This window comes from Martes martes (assembly GCF_963455335.1).
Source record: "Martes martes genome assembly, chromosome: 9".
NCBI lineage: Eukaryota > Metazoa > Chordata > Mammalia > Carnivora > Mustelidae > Martes > Martes martes.
The window spans coordinates 12,915,083-12,938,501 of record NC_137896.1 but is presented as its reverse complement, the minus strand read 5'-3'; the positions used below and the strand labels follow the sequence as shown (position 1 = coordinate 12,938,501).

Sequence of the window (23,419 nt, the reverse complement as noted above, 5' to 3'; positions counted from 1 at the left end):
TGTGTGTGTGCATAAAACATTAAAAAGGGCGCCTGGGTGGCTCAGTGGGTTAAAGCCTCTGCCTTTGGCTCAGGTCATGAACCCAGGGTCCTGGGATGGAGCCCCATATTGGGCTCTCTGCTCAGCAGGGAGCCTGCTTTCCTCCTCTCTCTCTGCCTACTTGTGATCTCTGTCTGTCAAATAAATAAATAAAATCTTTATTTAAAAAAAAAACCATTAAACATATACATACACACAAAGGGAACCCAAGTGACCTAGTCGGTTAAGCGTTAAGACTCTTGATTTCAGCTCAGGTCAGGATCTCAGGGTCTTAAGATCCAGCCTCCTGACCGCCTCCAAGCTCTATGCAGTCTCTGCTTGAGATCCTCTCTCTGCCCTCTGACCCTCCCTGCGCTCCTGTGCACGCAATCTCTCTCTCTCAAATAAATACATCTTTCAAAAACATACAGATACATATCTAAGAACCAGGTTACTGTGCTCAAGGACGTGAAATGGCTGTAAACACTAGCCTAAGGTACTTCAAGATGAAACAACTCTGCATGTCAGCAAGCCCCAGGAAATCCCTTACTTGCTCCTCTTCCCGAACTCTCTGCATCTCTGGCCAGTGTACCTTTTATGTATTTTGCAAAGAGAGAGGAGTTCAGAGTTCAAGAACCACACGCAAAAGAGGACATCACAACTTGCAAGCCTATTCAAAACTGTTGCAGAGAGAGATTTCCAAAAATTCCCACTGACCCAAGTTAAGATTCAGGATGCTTCCAGTGCTGGAGGTTTTGTCCGTTTTCGTGGTGATGGGTGTTGATGCTTGAGGGGAGAAAGTTTTCGGGCTGCCAGATAAACTCCCCGCTTGTCCCGTCTTCGCAGAGGCTGGCGAAGCTGGAAAAGGATGTTCATTGTTACAAGACGGATTTACAAATAAAGAAACAAATCAAACTTGTGTGCACCGGGGGAGAGGAGAGAAATCGTAATTTGATTTCAACAAGCCCCCACCCGAGCACCACAGACGAGGCGCCGTGGGAAGGGCTGGCCGTTCATGTCAGGTGTCACAAGCTTTAACCCAATGTGAAGCCACTAGAGCCGTGACAGGAGAAGGCCTCCCCATCCCCGGTCATTCTATTCCACACAAAACTCTAAGACAAATCGGCTAAGATGCCACTGAAATTGGTTTGGCCCACTCACGGGTGTAAATCTCAAAATAAACATGGATTACACCAGCCCCCAGCACAGGTCCAGGGGCAGAGACCGGAGCCAGGCTTACAAACAGCAAGCCGTCCGTTCGGGGGAGATGCACGAGCTGGCTGGCACAGTGACTGCACCTGCCGGAGGCCAAGTCAACCCCTTGGGGGATCTCCGGCTTCCCACGTCAACGGTTCTGTGATGCTGAATGAAGCCAAACCCGGCACCAGACAGAGTGAGCTGGGCAATTACCTCCTTCCTTACTATGTTCCAAACTTTTACGGGAGGAGAGAGAATCCTACCTAAGCCCCAGTCTTTTAAAAATACCTTGTAACTACCTACATACAGCTCCCCTGGGCCTCACCCACTGAGCTGGGGGTAGGACAGAACCCAAACCGTGTGACAAAATGTGTTCAGTGTTCAGATGGGCCATGCCTCCTGGAGATCCTGCCCCTTGGCCTAAAGAGTCCGTCGTTTCTGCTACTGTCCTGTTACTAAATTCACGCCAGACAACCTAAGGCTGGCCTTCCTCAGACGCACAAGAAACACGGATTTGGCAGTGGTCTGGTCCTTAGAAGAAGCTGTTGGTGGCAAAGAGGTCTCAAATTGGGACATCCTGAGGACTTCAAAAGAACTCAGGGGCGCCTGGGTGGCTCAGTGGGTTAAAGCCTCTGCCTTTTGGCTCAGGTCATGATCTCAGGGTACTGGATCGAGCCCCACATCGGGCTCTCTGCTCAGCAAGCAGCCTGCTTCCCCTGCTCTCTCTGCCTGCCTCTCTGCTTACTTGTGATCTCTCTCTGTCAAATAAATAAACAAAATCACTTTAAAAAAAAAAAAAAAAAAAAAAAGCTCACACACTCTGGTGGACGTTTGCCTCGGTTTGCTCCCCCGCCAAATGGGCGGATACTGAGAATGAGGATCTAACGGGTGAAACTCATGTACCCACACAGCTCTAGCCAGGCCCTGTCAACACGACCTTTAATGTAATAGGGAAGGAAAGACCAGATGCAGACAGAGGTGCCACAAGCATGCATCAGGAACCAGACACTGGGTTTGAAGTCCAACTCTGCAGCTGACCTGCGGGGTGTCCTTGGGCAAGTTACCTGACCTTTGTCAATCTCCTTTCCTACTAGCCTCAAAGAGGCACATTGATATATAATACAAAAGGATAGGTCAAAGTCCCTACCTCACTGAGTTGTAAGGATCAAATAAATTCATCATCTACCCAGTGCCGGGCATTGGCTAAGTACTGTATTACTATTATTTGCTGTCTGTATAGTAGTATTTTCTATTTTCCTGTTAACCTCGAGGGCTTTGGTTTCAATCATCTGAACAAGCAGTTTTTGGCCACGGGTGCTTTTGCCATACAGGACGCACCGGGTAATGTCTGCAGACATTTTTGGCTGTCACCACGAGGGGAGGGGAGGGTGCCACCGGCATCGAACAGCTGGCGACCAGAGACGCTGCTCAGCATCCTGTAAAGCACAGCCCCCCGAAACAAATAATTCTCTTTGATCCCAAAGGTCAGTAGTGCTGAGGTTGATAAATCCACCAAGAAGTGAAGTGGGCTTGTCTCCGGGAACCCTTCCCCCCATCTTGCAAATGAGAAGGGCAGGAGGAGACAGGACCCCATAATCCAGGTCAAGCAGTCCTTAGCAAAGGCTCAATCAACACCTGAAATTTTGAGAGTTAAAGTTTTTTTTTAAATAGTAAATTAACTTTGTTTTGCTGTACGGATGGACAAACGCTGTGAGGACGGACAAGTTCTATCCAATGAGAGAGGCACTCGCTGTTACTAGCACTATTACCAGTCCCTGGTACCCAAACAACGAGTAGAACTAAAGCACTTGGCGCACCAAAAAAACCACCACCAGAAACGGGAATCATCAAAGGTAAAGACATTTCGAAAGATGTGAGCATGTGAGCAATAAAATCTATAGTGTTGGGGCACGTGAGTGGCTCAGGGGGTTAAGCCTCTGCCTTCCGCTCAGGTCATGATCCCAGGGTCCTGGGATTGAGCCCCGCATTGGGCTGCGTGCTCAGCGGGAAGCCTGCTTCTCCCTCTCTGCTCCCCCTGCTTATTATGTTCCCTCTTCGCTGTGTCTCTCTATCAAGTAAATTTTAAAAATCTTAAAAAAAAAAAAAATCTATAGTGTTGGGATTTTCTTTATTACTTGTTCACTTATATTCAACCTGCTCCCTTTCCAAAGAGATCTGCAGTCTCTCCCTGGGAGGGAGGAGGATCCGGGCCTCAAACACTGCATTCTCCCACAAAAACTAACCACCACGGGGAGCGGGAAGGTCCTCTACCTACCAAAGCCCTGTGCACAACTTCAAGGCACCCTGACAAGAGCGCCTAACCAGAAACAGCCGCAACAAAACCACACGCCCACGGGCTGTCCCACACAGAACTCAACCACGTGAGGCCACAGTTGCCAGCTTCATAATAACAGCTCCAGTGAAAAGAGTTAATAAAGGCAGGACGTCTGGCTGGCTCAGTCAGAGGAGCATCTGACTCTTGATCTTGGAGTTCGAGCCCCACACTGGGTATGGAGATTACTTTAAAAAAGTCAGATCAAATGTGAGGAAGGAGGGAGAAGCCAGCAGGTAGTCTAGCAGAGCCCTGCCCCCCTTGTGGTCCTGCAGGAGAATTCAGCAAGCACAGAGACAAAGCTGTTTTTTTGCAATCCGGTAGTTAAAACATAACTGGAACAAGTCTTTAATTTCACAGAAACATAGTCTCCTCTGTTAATAAAACTTAAATATTGAAGGTTTTTTAAGAAGTATGTCCTAATTTTTTTTTTCCCCAATTTCAACATAGCAGTTAGACAAGGCAGGTCTGGTTCTCTCTCCCACCAGCCAGCAAAGGCCAGGGCCCCCCTCACAGACATCTGGGACAAAAATGACTCATGTAATTGGGAAAGGGACAGCACTGGGGTCACCCAGCATCACAGGGTCCCACACTGCAGAACTCTCCTCAGGGAAAGCGATGGTCCCTGCCCACACCTGAGAACCACATACCCCTCTTCCCCAATTTGTGAAACACCGTGTACCTGCCTCAACCTGGCCATATCAATTAATGCTACGACCACTCACCTAGATGTTCAAGGCCAAACACGTCTACACTGCCTCAATAACTCCTTCGCTCTCCTGCCTCAACTTACTCCTCACCAAAGCCTCTGAACACCACTTCCAAAATACAACCCCCAGCTCCCCTCCGGTCTCCCTGCCCACTGCCATCAGCCTCGTGCACACAATCTCAATGGGACAATATGGCCCTCAAAGGGCAGAAAGTAGCTCTTGGTGGGGGAAGGGGAGTGAAAAAACTCTTACTCTTTTTATGTATGAAACAGACACATGCAGTACATAAACAGACCTACAGTATTTTCAAATTTCCTGACGATCCCCCCTAGGTACACACCTCCAGACCGAAAAGGAGTACTCAACTCCCGGGGTACAAATGCTGTAGCAGCACTATTCACAACAGTTCAAAGGTGGAAACAACTGAATGCCCACCAACGTACTGAGTAACCAGGGTGTCCACAGCAGCCCTTACTGAGCCATGGAAAGAAATGAGGTTCGCAGGGTGTCTGGGTGTAAGCGCGTTAAGCCTCTGCCTTCGGCTCAGGTCGTGATCTCAGGGTCCTGAGATCGAGTCCCGCATCAGGCTCTCTGCTCAGCAGGGAGCCTGCTTCCCCCTCTCCCTCTGCCTGCCTCTCTGCCTACTTGTGATCTGTCTCTCTCAAATAAATAAATAAAATCTTGGGAAAAAAAAAAAAAGAAATGAGGTTCGGATGCATGTTGCAATGGGGAGGACCCTGGAAACATACACTCAGTGAAAGGAGTCAGACACAAAGGCCACATTTTGTATGATTTTGCTTAACTGAAGTATCCAGAATAGGCAAATCCATATGAACAGAATGCAGACTGATGGTCTCCAAGGGCAAGCGAGCGGGGAGTGGGGGGGCAGTGCCAGCTTCATTAATAGCATTTTATCTGGGAGTGACATACATATTTTGGAACTAGAGAACAGTGGCAGTTGCACAATACTGTGAATGCACTAAACGCCACTGAGTCGTACACTTTAAAATAGTTAATTTTAGGTCATGTGAATTTCACCTCTGTTTAGGAAAAAAGTCACCGGAGGATGGATAGGAAAACACGTCTAAAATGGTTCCTTACGGGATTATAATGATAAGAACTATCTGGTAAATACTGCTTCTGCCCACCATTTCCCACCAAGACCTGTAAGAGCCTCCCATGGGTCCCCCTGCCTCCTGCCACAGATCCTCTCTCCAGCAGCTGTCCACAGAGAGGCCGGCCATACCACTCCTCCACCTAGAACAACCCAGAGGCGCAGGGCACCTGGCTGACTCAGGTAGAACTGAACATGCCAACTCACAATCATGGGATTGTGAGTTTGAGCCCCAAGCTGGGTGTAGAAGGTTACTTAAAAATAAAACCTCTTTTACAAATAAATAAATAAAAACCACCCTAGAGGCATGCTATCCCCCTAATACAATATCCAACCACACATCTGATCTTTCCTTTCCTCATTCTGGAAACTTCAGCCACACAGACCTTTGTACTGTTCCTCCAAATTCAAACCCACTCTCAATTCAAACCGTTATATATACTCAGGATTCGCAAGCAAAGGCCCCTGCCATCACCCCCACCCTTGTCACACTGGCGGGCAACCCTCAAACACCACCCTCAGGGCCCTCCCCAACCAGCCCCATCCAAGGGTTGCGGTCAAGGTGCCTCTTGTTTACCATTTCCCCTTGGCCACGAGAACATCAGCTCCAGGAGAGCAGGGGCCCTGCCTGGCACCTAGGAGGCCACCTGGTATCTGAGACATTGACAGAATGAGCAGATACAGGAGTTAATGGAAGACAGCACTCTCCCCCACTCCTCTCCTGATCACCGACATGTCAAGTAATAAAAAAACGATACTGGCAACCAAAGGGAAATCTTCATAAAAAGACATCATCAGTTTAAATAATCTCAATGTTATTTGCTATTAAAAACAAAGTGTGGGGGCGCCTGGGTGGCTCAGTGGGTTAAAGCCTCTGCCTTCCGCTCCGGTCATGATCCCAGGGTCCTGGGATCGAGCCCCACATCGGGCTCTCTGCTCAGTGGGGAGCCTGTGTCCCCTCTCTCTCTCTGCCGGCCTCTCTGCCTACTCTCTCTCTGTCAAATAAATAAAAAATCTTTAAAAAAAAAAAAAACAAAAACCCAAGGTGTGCTAAGAGAATGACTGATGAACAATCCAAAGAGACATAAATGCGGGGCTCAATCCCAGGACCCTGAGATCATGACCTGAGCCGAGGGCAGATGCTCAACCCATTGAGCCGCCCAGGCGCACCCATCCTACATCTTTTAAACATACATTTTTTTTTTAATAGATTTGGGAGTCAATGGCAGGGAGGAGGTTGTGGTTTTTTTTGTATTTTTAAACGAGGTATTTTTTTTTTAAGATTTTATTTATTTATTTGTCAGAGACAGAGAGAGAGATCGCTTGCACAAATGGAGAGAGAGAAGCAGGCTCCCCACTTAAGGAGCCCAATATGGAACTCAATTCCAGGACCCTGGGATCAGGACCTGAGCCAAAGGCAGACACTTAACTGACGGAGCCACCAAGGCATCCCTCACAGGCTCAAGGTTAACTTGTTTCAAAAAAAGGAACACCTCGGGATGCCTGGCTAACTTGGTCAGTTTAACGTCCAACTACTGATTTCCACTCAGGTCATAATCTCAAGAGTCATGGGATCAAGCCCCAAGCCAGGCTCTGCGCTAAGTGAGGAGTCTACTTGGGATTCTCTCTCCTTGTCCCTCTGCCCTTCCCCCACCTTTTGTGTGCTTTCTTCCTCTCTCTAAAGAAAATAAAATCTATAAAAATAAAAATTTAAAAAACACCTAGTGTTGAAGGTAGGTGAGGAAAAAGGAACTCTTACAGGAGTTGTAAAGCTTATCAGAGGAGGAGAGGAACCATGAGAGACTATGGACTCCAAGAAACAAACAAACTGAGGGTTTTCGCAAGCACGGGGGAGGGCGGGTATTAAGGAGGGCACGTACTGCATGGAGCACTGAGTATTATAAGCTAACAATGAATCATGGAACACTACATCAAAAACTAATGAGCTACTCTACGGTGACTAACGTAACATAATTAAATAAATTAAGAAAAAAAAAAAGGATCGTAAAACCTTTTAGGACAGCAACTGGGCGATGCTGATATTACCCAAAATTAGACTGTACAAGACACACAGACAGCAAGGTCCCAAAGCCAGGAGTTCATCCCCCAAATGTATGTGTCAAGTGCCGGGGAGAGAATACACATGAAGGTTCATTGCAACAGTACTTCTGACAGCAGAGAAAGGGGAGATGTGTAAGGGCCTATTAACAGGAGACTGGCTAAGCAGGTAAACATACCATACAACCCTCAAAAGAGTGATGCAGACCTGCTGATCTGACAAGGACTAGTCCCCACAGAAATATATGTAGGGGAAAAAAAGAGAGAAAGGTAAAAATCAAGTGTGTACAGAAACACCCCCTATATGTGTAAATGTTTATCGAAGGACATGCGCATCTTCAAATGAATGAATACGTACTTACTTTTGGTAGAACTACGTTCCACAGACAGTTAATAGTTACATATTTAGGGCTGGGGCGATAAATGAAACATGACCTTTTCTTTCCTTTTCTTTTTGTTTTAAAGATTTTATTTATTCATTTGTCAGAGAGCGAGCACAACCAGGGGGAGCAGCAGGCAGAGCAGGCATAGGAAGAAGCAGGCTCCCCGCCAAGCAGGGAGCCAAATGCGGGACTCAATCCCAGGATCCTGGGATCATGACCTGAGCTGAAGGCAGAGGCTTAACAGCCTGAGCCAACCAGGCTTCCCGGACCTTTTCTTTTACATCTGTTTTTGTTTTTTGTTTTTTTTTTAAGATTTTATTTATTTATTTGAGAGAGAAAGAGAACATGAGAGGGGAGAGGTCAGAGGGAGAAGCAGACTCCCTGCCGAGCAGGGAGCCCGATGTGGGACTTGATCCCAGAACTCCAGGATCATGACCTGAGCCAAAAGCAGTCGCCTAACAAACTGAGCCACCCAGGCACCCTCTTTTACATCTTTTGATACTGCTTTAATCCTGCTGGGTTTTCTTTAATCTTAATTTTAACGATGTAGCGTCACCATCATCCCCCCCCCCAAAAAAAATCAGCTAAAGGCCTTTAGATTATGGGTCATTTCGTGCTTTTAAAACTACTTTTAGGGGCACCTGGGTGGCTCAGTTGGTTAAGCGGCTGCCTTCAGCTCAGGCCGTGATCCCGAGGTCCTGGGATAGTGTCCCCCATCGGGCTCCCTTCTCAGCGGAGAGCCTACTTCTCCCTCTCCCTCTGCCTACTTATGCTCTCTCTCTCTCCCTCTGTCAAATAAATAAAATCTTTAAAAAAAAAAAACTACTTTTAGGGTACCTGGGAGGCTCAGGCGTCAAGCGTCTGTCTTCAGCTCAAGTCATGATCCCAGGATCATGAGACCCGGCCCCGCCTCAGGCTCCCTGCTCCCACTCCCCCCACATCTGTCTGTTCCCTCTCTGGCCATCTCTCTCTCTCTGTCAAATAAATAAAATCTTTTAAAAATTTAAATTAAAATTAAAAAACTACTTTTACTGAGGTCTTTGTTGGGGGGAGGGATTTTTAAAACAAGGGCAAAAATATATTTGCTAATAGAGATAAATGTAAATGAAGGGGGGGAAAATTCTGGAACTCTCTGACTCTAGTGAGGTTCAATGTGTAGGTTCTTAAAAACATTAAGTCTGGCTTCACATGTAACCACCTAGACGAATGCGTAAAACAGTAGGCTAGTCAAAACACCTGAAAATTCGGGGATTAGAAAGTTAGCAGAGGCGTATATACACAAAACTTGCATTAAGGGGCGCCTGGGTGGCTCAGTGGGTTAAAGCCTCTGCCTTTTGCTCAAGGTCATGATCCCAGGATCCTGAGATCGAGTCCCACGTCAGGCTCTCTGCTCAGCGGGGAGCCTGCTTCCCCCTCTCTCTCTGCCTGCCTCTCTGACTACTTGTGATCTTTCTATGTCAACTAATTAAGTAAATCTTTTTAAAAAAAAACATCTGAAGGAACACCCAATTTTATTTTACTTTTTGTTTTTTAAGACTACCCAATTTTTAACAGTTGTTACCTCTCAGAGTAGAATTATGTGCTATTTATTGCATAATATTAAAGCTTAAAAGGAATACTTTATAGTCCGGGGGGGGGAACGATACAAAATTAAAATGTAAATATGGAGGCACTTCAAGCAAGAGCATACGGCAATCAGAATTTTGTTATCAGCGTTAAAAGTCAAAAGCGTAGAGGCGCCTGGGTGGCTCAGTGGGTTAAAGCCACTGCCTTCGGCTAAGGTCATGATCTCAGGGTCCTGGGACTGAGCCCTGCATCGGGCTCTCTGCTCAGCAGGGAGCCTGCTTCCCCCTCTCTCTCTCTGCCTGCCTCTCTGCCTACTTGTGATCTCTGTCAAATAAATAAATAAAAATCTAAAAAAAAATAAAATAAAATAAAAAGTCAAAAGCGTAGTACATTGACATAATGGTTCTCAATGAAACTGCAGGGGCGACTGCATCCCCAGGGGACACTCGGCAATGTCTGAAGACATCTTTAGCTGCCAGCTGTGGGCAGGGGTAGGGGCCCTGGCATCTTGCACACGGAGCCCAGGATTGTTGTTTACAGACCCTGCAAAGCACAGACGGGCCCGGCAACAGAGAATCACACGGTCCCAAAGTCAACAGTGCAGAAGCCACTAAGCACCCGGTTTTAAATCGAGCTAGACATTTTCAAAAGCAGAAAGACATTTGGAAATGCTCGTTTCAATTAAGCTTTGACATGGATGCCAATCCTTTTGTAAAGCCATAAATCTTGCCCAAAGGAAGAACTAATCGCCTTTGAAGTCACAAATAATTTAATCAGATTTTATACTTTGATGTACAATTCATAAGTGTGGGCTAAAACATATCATTTATTATCTACATATACAAAACTCTAGCCCGTGCTAAGTGCTATTCTGACTCCATGAAAGAGGAGTCTTAGAATTAAATTAGAAAAAATAAATGCCCCTTTCCCTCCCACACACCCCAGCACTGGGGCGGGGCAGGGGTGGGGGCGGAGAGGCAGAGGAGTCAGTGATTCACGCCAAATTTCCTCTGCTTATAAAATCTTGGAAGCAACCTACATCTTCAAAGGGCTGTAGCTTGCACTGTTGGTGGCTTGCACTGATGATCAACTCAGTAGAGCATCACTGGAAAATCCAAGACGGGACGGAAATGCTGTTCTGAAGGGCTATATAACTAGCATGGAAAAATATTCAGAACACAAGGTTAACGTTAAAAAAAAAGAAAAAAAAAAACCACACAGGTGCCTGCCTGATTCAAGTCGGTGGAGCAGGCGACTCAAGCCCCACAGTGGGCACAGAGTTTACTTTAAAAAAAAAAAAAAAAAGGAAAAGAAAACCTCACAACTGGCTACAACAAATACTGCAAACAAGTGATCCAAGTACCAAGCAGTTCACGGAGGCACTGGATACACCATACGGATTTATATAAATTGGAGTCACTATGTTTTTAAAAGTTGGGGCAGGGGTGCTTGGATGGCTCAGTCACTGGGCAACTGCCTTCAGCTTGGGTCATGATCTCAGGGTCCTGGGATAGAGCCCCACATTAGGCTCCCTGCTCAGCGGGAGGCCTGCTTCTCCCTCCACCTCCCCCCCTGCTTGTGTTCCCTCTCTCGCCATCTCTCTCTCTCTCCCCGTAATAAATAAATAAATAATCTTTTTTAAAAAATAAAAAAAACTGGAGTAGTCCACATTTAAAAAAAATATTTGAGGCTGAGCCCACATCCCCACTTGGCTAGAGCCAGCAGGAAGAAAAGGCCCCCAGGACGCTACAGAAAATGCACGCTTCAAGAACACAGCATTCTCAAAGGTCCAAGTGATGACATGTTGGTGGGGTATAAGGAGCTTTTCTGTAATGAAATGCTCCAGCCCACCATGCATCAAAGAGTAAGTATTGCTTTAAGAAGTATGAACAAGGGGGACGCCTGGGTGGCTCAGCTGGTTAAGCGGCTGCCTTTGGCTCAGGTCATGATCCCAGCGTCCTGGGATCAAGTCCCACATTGGGCTCCTTGCTCCACGGGGAGCCTGCTTCTCCCTCTGCCTCTGCCTGCCACTCTGTCTGCCTGTGCTCGCTCGCTCTCTCTCTCTAACAAATAAATAAATTAAAAAAAAAAAAAGAAGAAGTATGAACAAGGGATGCCTGGGTGGCTCAGTGGGTTAAAACCTCCTCTGCTTTCAGCTCAGGTCATGATCCCAGGGTCCTGGGATCGAGCCCCGCATCGGGCTCTCTGCTCCGCAGGGAGCCTGCTTCCTCCTCTCTCTCTGCCTGCCTCTCTGCTTACTTGTGATTTCTGTCTGTCAAATAAATAAATAAAATCTTTAAAAAAAAAAAAAAAAGAAAAGAAAAGAAAAGGAAGTATGAACAAGGGACACCTGGGTGGCTTAGTAGGATGGGCCTCTGCCTTCAGCTCGGGTCATGGTCCCAGGGTCCTGGGATCGAGCCCCGCATTGGGCTCTCTGCTAGGTGGGTAGCCTGCTTCCCACCCCCACAACCCCCCCCTGCCTCTCTGCCTACTCGTGATATCTCTCTCTCTCTCTCTCTCTGTCAAATTAATAAATAAATAAATGTTTTTAAAAACAAGAAGAAGTATGAAGAAACGCCCACCCTCATGTGATGGGTCATGAGGAAGGAGGCAACTTCCTGCTACAGGAGTTCACCCCAGTCCCTAACACTTCCCAACCCTGCTCATTCCCATACCTGCCTGATCCCTGAAAGTATCTGAGTTTTCAACGTAATCATATGACTCATAAACCAACACAGAAACATTCTCTAAGGGCTTGACTGGGAGGTAGGGTGATCTGTGACTTTCACTTTAGAGATAACAATTGCTATGTGACAAGTATGTCTTCGCAAGAAAAAAGTATATAGGAAAACATTTTCGCTTCTCCCTAAACAGTAACCCATAGTGGAGCTACAGAGGGTGGGGACAGCCAGGCACTGGGACTCTTTACCTAATACATATTCATGACTTAAGTCAGGATCCTGCAAGCAAATTTGGCAAAGGCATCAGTTCTGGCCAAGAGGTCTAGATCAAGGGGGAAGCAGGACAATTGCTGAGAGTATAAACCACTCTGCCCAGTAACCAGGACACCAGGAAAGGCTTCTCGCTAAGCAAACTGCTCCTTAGAAAACAAAACTGAGTTCTGTGGGTTACAGGCACCTGATTCTAAGTTCTCGATTCCCCCACCCCCAAAACAAAAGGAAACCTTCTAAACGCTCATGACAGTTTTATTTAATAACTTACTTATTTCAATGTGTGGTCTTATATTGCCGGCTACATAATTCTAATTGCTGAAACGAGTATGGCTTTTCTATCCTATGACCATCTTTTTTTTTTAAACCTAATTTTGGATAAATCACAATCTCATGTCAATTATACTCTCCATGACTCAGGGGGATTTCAACCAATAGTCCACTTCTCCTTCCCGAAAATGCTACCGTCGCTGCTAACAGCAGAGGGCACTGGGGTACAATGAAAAAGAAAATGGATCTCGACTCAGGTCAGGCTGTGGGAACACAGGCTCCTCCCTACACCGTCCACAGGGACCTCAACTGGCCTTTTGTAAGATGGGGAGACTGACTCACAGTGCCTTCTAACTGAGTCCGTCATAGAGGCTGGCAAACCAACCTGAGGGCCAAATCTAGCCTAACAACCTGTCCCTCTACAGCCTGCAGGGATATTTACCATTTGTCAATGGCTGGAAGAAACCTATAGGATTCACAGTTCATGAAACACACACTTGATATGAAAGTCAAATTTCAGTGTCACGGCCACGCACTGCCTGGAGCTGTTTCACTAACACAATGATGGTGTTGAAATAGTTGCATCGTTGTGACAGAGACCCATAAAGCCTAAAATATTTACTATCTGGCTCCTTACAGAAAAGGGAACAATCTTTAAGATTTAAATGATTTGGAGTACTGCCTTCTCTACCCACACCACTCACTGGCTGTCTATCTCGTAATTAGCAAAATGATCCAAGCACATGCTGGCCAGGGGATCATATTTTGGGAAAGGGACTTTAAAGTCTGCTGAAATGGAGAATCTCATTTACCGCTTAGAAAAGCCATTTGAATAGCGAGGAATTCTGTCAGGAATTCTAATGCCAGTTCAATCTTGCTATGTCCCGGGGAAAGAGAGAAGCTTAATTAAACACATTACACATGCTCTTGGATTCCTCTAAAACTGTGTTTCCTGAAATATGGAACAGGATAGCCAACAGCGGTTCATAGACCAACATGTTCTATTTTACAAGTTAGGTATTAATTTCATTTCTATTAGAGAAAAAAATGCAACAAGTAATTTAAATATGTGAGTTGATACGTATTATTCACCTTAGGATAAGGTGAATAAGCAATGTTGCAGATTTAATGTTTAAGTACATAGTTAAAACAGAGGAACTAGCATATGACAAAGCTGATGCTGATGAAAGTTAAGACAACAGTGATTCAACAGGATTACTGCCCGGTTAGAACACTTTCTCAAAAGCAAGCTCTCGGGGTCCCTGGGCGGCTCAGTGGGTTAAGCCTCTGCCTTCAGCTCAGGTCATGATCCTGGGGTCCTGGGATCGAGCCTCGCTTCTCTGCTCAGCGGGGAGCCTGCTTCCCCCTCTTTCTCTGCCTGCCTCTCTGCTTACTTGTGATTTCTCCCTCGGTCAAATAAATAAATAAAATCTTTATTAAAAAAAAAAGGAAGCTCTCTAGCAGAGGTTAACAGGCTGTGGAGCTGGTGTTCTGTCAGCTTGGCTTAAATGGAATCATGTCATGCAATTAAAGTAAGCTTTTAAGAACTCTGGTCTGAAACTGAGAGGCAAAAGCAAATTTCTGTTCTGAAAGTATGTCAGCAGAAGTTGCATCATCCTAGAACAAAGCTCTGGAATGCAAGGGAGCGTCTACGACCCCACACCTAGGGTCAGAACTGGGGAAAGAGATCGCAGCCTTTATTTAGAAGAACCAAAAGCTACTGGCACTTAACTCTCTACCTACAGCCATTCAGGGAACAGCTACAAGCAGTACGTGAAAATTACCAATCTACCAGGAACAAGAAACACCACAACCAAAATGGGTGTGCTCTCTTCAATCTGGAAAATATCCTAAGACATTTTCAGCTGACATTTAATAATTGGGGGTTTTATATAAAAATGCAAATTTCCCACTTCTCTGGAATAATGAGAAGATCAGAAAACCAAGAGGCCACATTCCTCCATGGCAACCACGGGCTGAAGCCCTCAAGCGGGGGGAGCATGGGTCCAGGGTTTCACCAGGTCCTGCCCCCTCGCCCAGTCTCCCCAGCCCAGAGCCTGAGGGTTGGCTGCCATTTTACCATCATGCTCAGCGTAGAAACTTCTCTGTGCCCATGTCTCTCTGAGCCAGACCCACAAAGAATGAACAGTGAAGGCCGTGCTTCAAGAAAAGTGAGAGTAAACCGATTTCCTTGTGGAAATAATAAAGTTCGTAAGGACTGGACGTGCAACCCGGTACCAGTTGGGTAGAAGGAATTCCATTTAAGCCACCGTTACTTCCCTCACACTCAGCCAGCATCCCTCCTGTGCATCACCTCTCTGAATCCGTGTAGGCATTTGCTGAGCAAGCCCCGCGAGAATAAGAACAGCAGCCCACATCTTTGGAGAATTTACTACTTTAGGCACTGTTCTGAGCGTTCTGTGTACACACCTTCCTTTAACCCTTAACAAGAACCTATGAGGCAGGTCCGTTCCTAGATCACTTAAAGATGAGACGGAAAGCAAGACATTTAGAATCTTGGGGTGCCCAGGGGACTCAGCTGGCTGGGCACTCAACTCTTGATTTCAGCTCAGGTCATGATCTTGGGGTCCTGGGATGGGGCCCCGCCTCGGGCTCCATGCTCAGCATGAGCCTGCTTATGGTTCTCTCTCTCCTCTCTCTCTCCCTCTGTTCCCTTCCCGCACTCATACAGACTCTCTCTCTCTAAATTAAGTTAAGTAAAATCCTCGGGCTCCTGGGTGGCTCAGTCGTTGAGTGTCCGCCTTCCGCACGGGTCATGATACCAGGGTCCTGAGATCGAGACCCGCATCAGGTTCCCTGCTCAGCGGGAAGCCTGCTTCTCCCTCTCCTAGTCCCCCTGCTTCTGTTTCCTCTCTCTCACTATGTCTCTCTTTGTCAAATAAATAAATAAATACACAAAATCTTTTTTAAAGAAGACATTAAGGGGCGCCTGGTTGGCTCAGTGGGTTAAAGCCTCTGCCTTCAGCTCAGGTCATGATCTCAGGGTCCTGGGATCAAGCCCCAAGTCGGGCTCTCTGCTCAGCAGGGAGCCTGCTTCCTCTTCTCTCTCTCTGCCTACTTGTGATCTCTGTCTAATAAATAAATAAAATCTTTAAAAAAAAAAAAAAAAAAAAAGACGACGACGACATTAAGTATCTTGCCTGAAGCTGCGTGGGCCGTGAGAGGCAGAGCTGGGGTATGAGACCAGCATCCTCATTCTTCACCACTATCTCTGCAGGAGTATAACCAGGACGACCTTTATTTGAGGAGTGGGCGTGCTCCGGGGAGAGGACATTATTGCTGACCTTCACCCTGCGCTAATATTTGAGCACTGCGCAATAGGAAGGTGTAGTCTAAACAGATAATCTTCTGATTAAAATTACATTCTTGAGGGGCGCCTGGGTGGCTCAGTGGGTTAAAGCCTCTGCCTTCGGCTCGGGTCATGATCCCAGGGTCCTGGGATCGAGCCCCGCATCAGGCTCTCTGCTCTGAGGGTAGCCTGCTTCCTCCTCTCTCTCTGCCTGCCACGCTGCCTACTTGTGATCTCTCTCTATCAAATAAATAAATAAAATCTTTTTTAAAAAAAAATTACATTCTTAAGAAACAAACTGTTATGGGAAGTTTTGCTGTGATGATCCAGGAGCCACGTGACCTGACTGCTGAGGGATTACCGGCCACCTCTGCCCACTGCTAGGAATGACCTCCATCTGCCTTGGAGAGACCCCTTCTCTCCTTTCCTGATCCCTAACAGCAAGAATCCCACTGGGTTACCTTTTTTTAAAATTTTCAATACGCTCAAATGGAGCAAAATCCCATAGAGCTCCCTCGCGAGCAGGGGCGCTGGCCAGCTGGAACCCAACAGGTGTGGCCCCCCCGGAAGCCCCATGTCCCAGGGGCCTCCTCCCCATCTCCCACCCCAGGCTAACCTGTGCTCTTGTCCAGGAAGTCCATGGACTCCTCACTGGCACTGAAGTGGCTCGAGGTGGCCTTCTTCTCAGCGTCCTGCTCCACGTCGGAGCCCGTGTGCACAGAAGAGTTTGTACTCATGGGGGAGCGGGGCATATCCGACAGGGAGATCCTGCGGCCCGTGCCCCCACTCAGCATGGGCTTGCTCATCAGGATCTTGGGGGACGCCGTCATGTCGAAGTTGAGCTTGACCTTCTCCTGCTTGTCAATCTTGGCGGCGCCGGCGCTGGGGTTGCTGGGGTCAAGCAGCATTTGGTACTGGCTGTTGGGCGTGTAGGGTGTCCTGAAGGGAGAGTAGTTAAAAACCCCAAACTTCCTGCGGATGTTCTCCACGTACACCTCCATCTCTTGCATTGCACTGTTGAAGATGCTTTTCGTCTTTTTCACAGAAAAAGGAATTTCTTTAGACATGAGGTAGCAATTATTTATTGGAACCCAGGCCCTAGGAGTGCAGAAAAGAAAGGAGAGTTGAAGTCAACTTTGGTCTTTTAAGAGATTTCCTCTTTTCTTTTTTTTTTTCAAGTTTTTTTTTTTTTAAATGCACTGTATCGAGGTATGCTTAAGTGTTGGGCACGGGTTACATTGTCGACCTCTACAGCCTATTAGTCGTAACTGAAATTTTATGCCTGATGATTAGCAAACCCCCTTTTCCTGACCCCCACCCCTGGCAAACTACCACTCATTCCATCCTATGATTCTGTGATTTGACTATTTTGGGAGATAACATCCTATAAGTGGAATTCATGCAGTATTTGTCTTCCTGTGACTGGCTTATCGCACTTAGCACAATATCCTCCAGGTTCAGCTATGCTGTCCTATCTTTTTTTTAGGCTGAATAGGAACCCCTGATACGTACATACCATGACTTCTTTATCTGTTCATCTGTCGATGGACATTTAGGTTATTTCCAGAACTATTTTCTCCTTAATGCAAACCAAATTAGCCTGGTATGTTGGCCAAGATTCTTTTTCTTTCTTTCTTTTTCTTTTTGGGTTTTTTGTTTTTGTTTTTGCCAAGATTCTTAAATATGTATCCATTCTTTAAAAATGACTTGGTTTCGGGCGCCTGGGTGGCTCAGTGGGTTACAGCCTCTACCTTCAGCTCAGGTCATGATCTCAGGGTCCTGGGATCGAGCCCCGAATCGGGCTCTCTGCTCAGCAGGGAGCCTGCTTCCCCCTCTCTCCCCGCCTGCCTCTCTGCCTGCTTGTGATCTCTCTCTGTCAAATAAATAAATAAAATCTTTAAAAATGACTTGGTTTCAATGGTTAATACATGATTAACCATTAACCCAGGAATGTTCTGTCATAAGAACAGAACACCAACAGCAAACTTGGTGAAAACATTGAAAGATTCCCAGCTGTAGTCATTTTCATCCATTAAAAAATTAATAAATCCCTTTTGGCTTTGGGGGAGTAGAAAGTAAGAAAAAGTCACTGCGGGCACCTGTGGGGGGCTCAGTTGGTTAAGTGCCTGCCTCTTGGTTTTGGCTCAGGTCATGATCTCAGGGTTGTGAGATCATACCCTGCGTCAGGCCCCGTACTGGGAATGGAGACTGCGTTAAGGTTTTCTCCCTCTCCCTCTGCTGCTCCCTAGCCTGCCATGAGAACTCTCTCAAAAAAAAAAAAAAAAAGAAGAAGAAGAAGAAGAAGAAGAAGAATTAGAAGAAATGTTTTGGGGGACCTAAGTGGCACAGTCCATTGAGCACCTCACTCTTGGTTGTGGCTCAAGTCATGATCTCAGAGTCGTGAGAATGAGCCCCATGTTGGGCTCCACACTCAGCGCAGAATCTGCTTGGATTCTCTCTCCCACTCCCTACCACACGATCTCTCTCCCTCTCTCTTTCGTAAGTAAGTAAAACTTCTTAAAAAAGAAAGAAAACAGGCCCTACATCCAGGACCACACCTCCTAACACGGAATCAGTCCCGAAGTGCACTGCTCTGCGCTCAAACATGAAGAGCTTTCCTATCTTTTGTAAGGGATTCTGGGGTTCTACGTGGCACCAGAAGGAAATGCTAGAGGTCCCTGGCTTCAAATGGGAGGTAACTCATGTGGAAAATAACAACAACAAAAAAAACCACCCTCCATCTCCCATTCCCAGCTGGTTTTGTCTTCCTGGCTTCAACCTCCGCCACCACCCAGTACACTCTGCAGCACCTTCACAAGAAGAGCTGCTTTTATGGAATTAGTGGCCGAGCCGCGGCAGGCAGGAGATGGCAGTGTAACCTACCACTGCTCTGGGCCGACTCGGAGCCCAAACGTGAACAGGACAGACCGTGTGACATTTGATTCTCCAGCCTCGAACCTGAACCCGTATATAGCTGGGAACCTGGTGCAAATGAGCTTAATCCGAGGAGGCCTTTTGGATTTCGCAGACCATAAACTCAAGCCAGACCCAAAGCAATGGGGAGCGAAATGGACGGTGGCGGGACGGACCAGTGCAACACACGGTCTATGCGAGCGCCTCACAGGTGGCTGTGCAGGGATCTCGACCCCTCGCTGTGGAGCCTCCCAGATTTTTTTTTTTTTTAAGATTTTATTTATTTATTTGACAGACGAGTAGGCAGAGGGGCAGGCAGAGAGAGAGGAGGAAGCAGGCTCCCCACTGAGCAGAGAGCCCAATTCAGGGCTCGATCCCAGGACCCTGAGATCATGACCTGAGCCAAAGGCAGAGGGTTTAACCCACTGAGCCACCCAGGCAACCCACCTCCCAGCATTTTAAAGAGAAGCAAAAAATACGGACCGCTTCTATTATATTCTACACAAGTCTTAGCAGCTGCCATCTCATTCCTATTTTGAAGACAAAGCAGCCCAGGAAAAATCAAGTATGTGGTTGCAGTGGAATTCAGAGCACAGGCTGGGGAGGTTTGCCACTCCTGGTGATAACTAGATCGTGACACAAACTAAAACCGAACACCCCAAAAATATCTAACTGCTCTCTCAGCGTGCTGGAAATTACCAGCTTCTCCTCCACCCCAGCTCGCTGCCGTCATCCCGCAGAGACCTGAGGACGCACATCTGCAGCCAGAAAGAGTGGGGCAGACAGAGCAGGAGCCAGATGCCCTCTGGGTGAGAGAGTGTGGCTGTTCCAACTGGGTGAGCAGGAGTCTGGACTAGACAGGACGGCTCTGAGCAGCAGCCGGGATCCCCCAGCTGCCCCTGGACAAACGACGCCCCTTCCCTGAGCCGGCCTCGGCTCGGTCGTCGGTAGGAGGGAGGACGAGCCCCTATGTGGAGCGGGGTCGCAGGGAGCAAATGAAATGTACCTCAGCCAATCCCCAGAGCCCCAGGAGCCCACCCGGCAGCCCACCAGGCACCCGGCCACTGCAACTGTGCTCCCCCGACACCTCCGACTGGGGCCAGGGTCTCCGCTAAGTGATTTCGGGAAAGCATTCCCTTTCCTTAGAGCAGGCCCAGGACAGAGTTAAAGGGAACTTAGATTTGCTTAACAAACATAAAGCCTCTGGGGGCAATGTCATGAGAGGCCCCAGAGTCGCACAGCTGAGCTACTCCCTACTCGGGGCCTCAGGTTTTCTTCTCAGTAAAATGAGAATAAAGCGGCTTCTGCAAAAAAGCACTTAGAACAATGCCCTGCTGCAGAGAAGGCGCTCGCTTCCTGCCAGCTCCCTCTTCTGCAGCTCCGCAGGCGTTTGATAAAACATTTCCTGGATTTCTATATGGGATCGTGTGTGTGTCTACAAAATCAAACCCCCAAAGAGCAAAAATTTTTGAAGGACAAAAAGCATACGATGAGACTCTCCAGAATATGCCTTGATCTCTGTGAGCACCTCCCCGGGCTCGCTCGAGTATTTAGTAACTAGACGATGAACGCATGACAGGCTGCGCCATCTCTCGTTCCGCCTGCCTCGCCCATGTGGCGTACACGTGTCCAGGCTTACGTTCTGCTCCACACCCCCAAACCTGCTCCCTGACAAAGGGACAGCATCTCCCATCTCTTTTGCTTCCACGCTGTACTGCTGGATCTAACCAGTTCTGCTTTAAGAACATCTCCTGGAAGGAAGGGACTTCGGGAGCCTCATTCCCAGAACTCCAAGGTTCTGTTACTCCAACACCTACTCCCCACTGCCATAAAGTGTCCTTAACCTCTTCAAGGGGCTCCCCTCCCCCAAAAGGAGCCAACAGAGTTCGGAGTTCGGCACATTCCAAGGGAGCAGAAGACACCAAGAGGGTTAGGCAAACATCGGTGACATCAGACTTGGGTTGCTGTCTTTTTTCACAAACATAAGGCAGGGGGGTCGGCTTCCACAACAGCTCCTACCCAGAACCAAACTACACCAGCAAGTTCAAGGGAAATGGCCTCTGGACGAGGGCTAGCAGAGCTCCTGTCCCCTAAGCCACCTTCAATAGCTGTCTGACAGGCAGGAGGAAGAGGTCTATGCAGAATGGGCTAAGCCGACAGCAGAATCAAAGACGCTAAGAGTCTAAGAATATTTGGTGCATGGGGGCAAGCACTGATTTCCCCCACCCACCTATATCCTAAATATATCCACTCTGGGTCATATTCGCGAACGAGAATAATCCCAAATCATCAAGACGGTTAACACTTGCCATGCTATAATGAAGCAGCAAGCAGGGAGACACGCAATTTGATACTAATTCCTCTCGCTCTTCAAAGAAAAGCCAGACTCTGACCACAGCCTGTGTGATCAGGCCCTGCGCCCTCCCCCATCCGTCTCTTACCAGCCTCTCCTCCCTCCTCCTGTCCCGTGCTCCTGCCTTTCCCGAGCACAGCAGGCTGGCCCTGCCTGTCCCTCCACCCAGATCTTCACTAAGCCCCGGCTATTACCTCCTGATCTGAGATCATCTTGCCTGTGAGTTTACTTGTGTATTATCTATCTTCCCTAGTAGGATGCCAGCCTTCAGACAGTCGGGGACAGTGCCTGCCTGCTCACTCCCACATCCCCAGCATCCAGCCCATGGCCTGGCCCACAACAGACACCAAAAGATTTCCAGTAAAGTGGCCAAAAATCAGACAAAGCAAAATACTTCCTATCGAACCCAGGACCATCTCGGCGAATTCCCATTTTGCCTCCAGACAATGGGTTTCTAGCAAAACTCACTCTTTTGTTTTATATTTGCAAAACAAGCAAAACTAAACAGAGTAACAGCTCAGATTCCGGTGTTTGAAATTATACACTGTATTTTCTGTATATTCTGTGGGTATATATAATTTTAAGGGTAGGTATTTTAAGTATTCTCCCCAACACACTCAAACACTTTTTCAAACTGCTTGGTAGGGCTTCGAAAGGTTTTTGCCTCGTTTAATCACAACACAGCTTGCCAAAAGAGAACAGAGATATTAACCACGGCTCATCTGGGTCTACCTGTTGTTCTCAAGCACGCAGGAGCGGGATCTGCTAGGAGCTAGGACAATTCACTTCCCTGTGAGCAAGGAAGGGGAGGGTAGACAGGCTGGCGGGGAGGGCTCCCACCTGTGAAAACAGCCACCTCTTGTAATTTCCTATCTTAGCTTCAGAGAAAAGGCAACAGGAGGGAACCACCCAGCACAATGATAAAGAGATTCATTTACTGGCAATCTGGGGAAATACTTCTGATCTCTGAAAGCATTATTTTAAAAAGCAATTTGCACGGCAGTTTAATTGACTCTAGAAAATCCAAAAAAGAACAGCAGCACTTAAAATAGCCATGGTGCCGTTTTCACCAACAAAACTACGAAAGCAAGATTCTTCTCTTAAACGTACCTGAAAACACGGAAGCCCACACATTATCATGCTTAACACAGCACAGGACTGTACTTTTAACCACAAGATCACTGGTTAGCGTCATGACAATAAACAACATGATAAGACCTGGACCCCTCGCATCCATGACAGTATCAAAGGTTCGGTTAAAGTTACACTTTTGCGGACAGTTTGAACTCCCACCTGTCATGTTGTCCAAAGAAACGAGCATCAACCTGCCCATCTTTATCCCTCAGAGCTTTTGCAGGCCAGAACGGAAACCCCTTCAGTTTTGCCCAGACCAAAGGATGTGGATTGCTCTAGAAAAAGAAAAAAATCCAGAGTTTGTATGTATTTGACAGCAGGACACACGTAGAAAGCTTGGCGCAAGAGGATACAGCAAGGCCACCAACGGAACGAGAAAAGTTCCAGGCGGGGTCTCCCAGGTAGGCTTCCCTAGGAAGGCGCGAGGCCAGGAAGCCCCAGGCAAAGCTGGTTCTGGGGGCGAATGACAAACAGAAGGACGAAGCACAGAGGAGACCAGGCCTGGACCCTGACTCTAATGCTGTTACCCGGGTGGCCGTGAGCAAGAGTGTCCACCTTCTCCTGCAACAGGACAGCAATGCCTGCACCCTGTGTTAGGCTGGGGGATTAAATGTGCATTATATGTGGCCGGTAACAAGGGGTAGAATCAGCCACCCTCGTCCTTCATCGAGGCTGCCCAGAGCGTTAACTATGCAGCTGTTTATTTCCAAAGGCAAGAAGAGCCATAAACCATGTTCTACTTTTCCACTTTACTTGCCTAATCTTCCCCCAGTAACCTCCACCCCTACCTCCTCCCACCCTCCCACCAGCCCGCCCCAAGAACACACTTCTCTCTGCAGAACACCAGTCTGGAAAATACAGATCCATGAGGAAAACTGGGTGATGTTTTCTCTCCCCGCTCCCAGCCCAAAGCACCAAGTTGGAGAGACCATGGAGTCAATGCAGAGAGGTATTTCCAAACCTCCCAACACAGACCAGAAAGAACACACTCACCGAACTCTCCTCCCGCTATCTGCATTACCATGGGGGCGCCCCCTCCCGGATGAGCTCCTTCTCGCTCTCTAGCCTACAATCCGCCCGGGGTTAATAAACCCAGGAAATCACAACGCT

At 47.5% G+C, this 23,419-nt stretch overlaps 1 protein-coding gene across 1 annotated transcript in view; it reads right to left on the bottom strand.

Moving 5' to 3' along the window:
* Positions 1 to 23,419, bottom strand: part of ZMYND8 (zinc finger MYND-type containing 8) — a 125,100-nt gene that overhangs the window by 40,349 nt on the left and 61,332 nt on the right. Inside the window, exons 11-13 of the mRNA XM_080813054.1 lie at positions 22,469 to 22,584; positions 16,526 to 17,007; positions 736 to 876 (exon numbers count right to left, since the gene is read on the bottom strand). Of these exons, the coding sequence (XP_080669180.1) occupies positions 736 to 876; positions 16,526 to 17,007; positions 22,469 to 22,584 (739 nt within the window). The remainder of the gene's footprint in view (positions 1 to 735; positions 877 to 16,525; positions 17,008 to 22,468; positions 22,585 to 23,419) is intronic.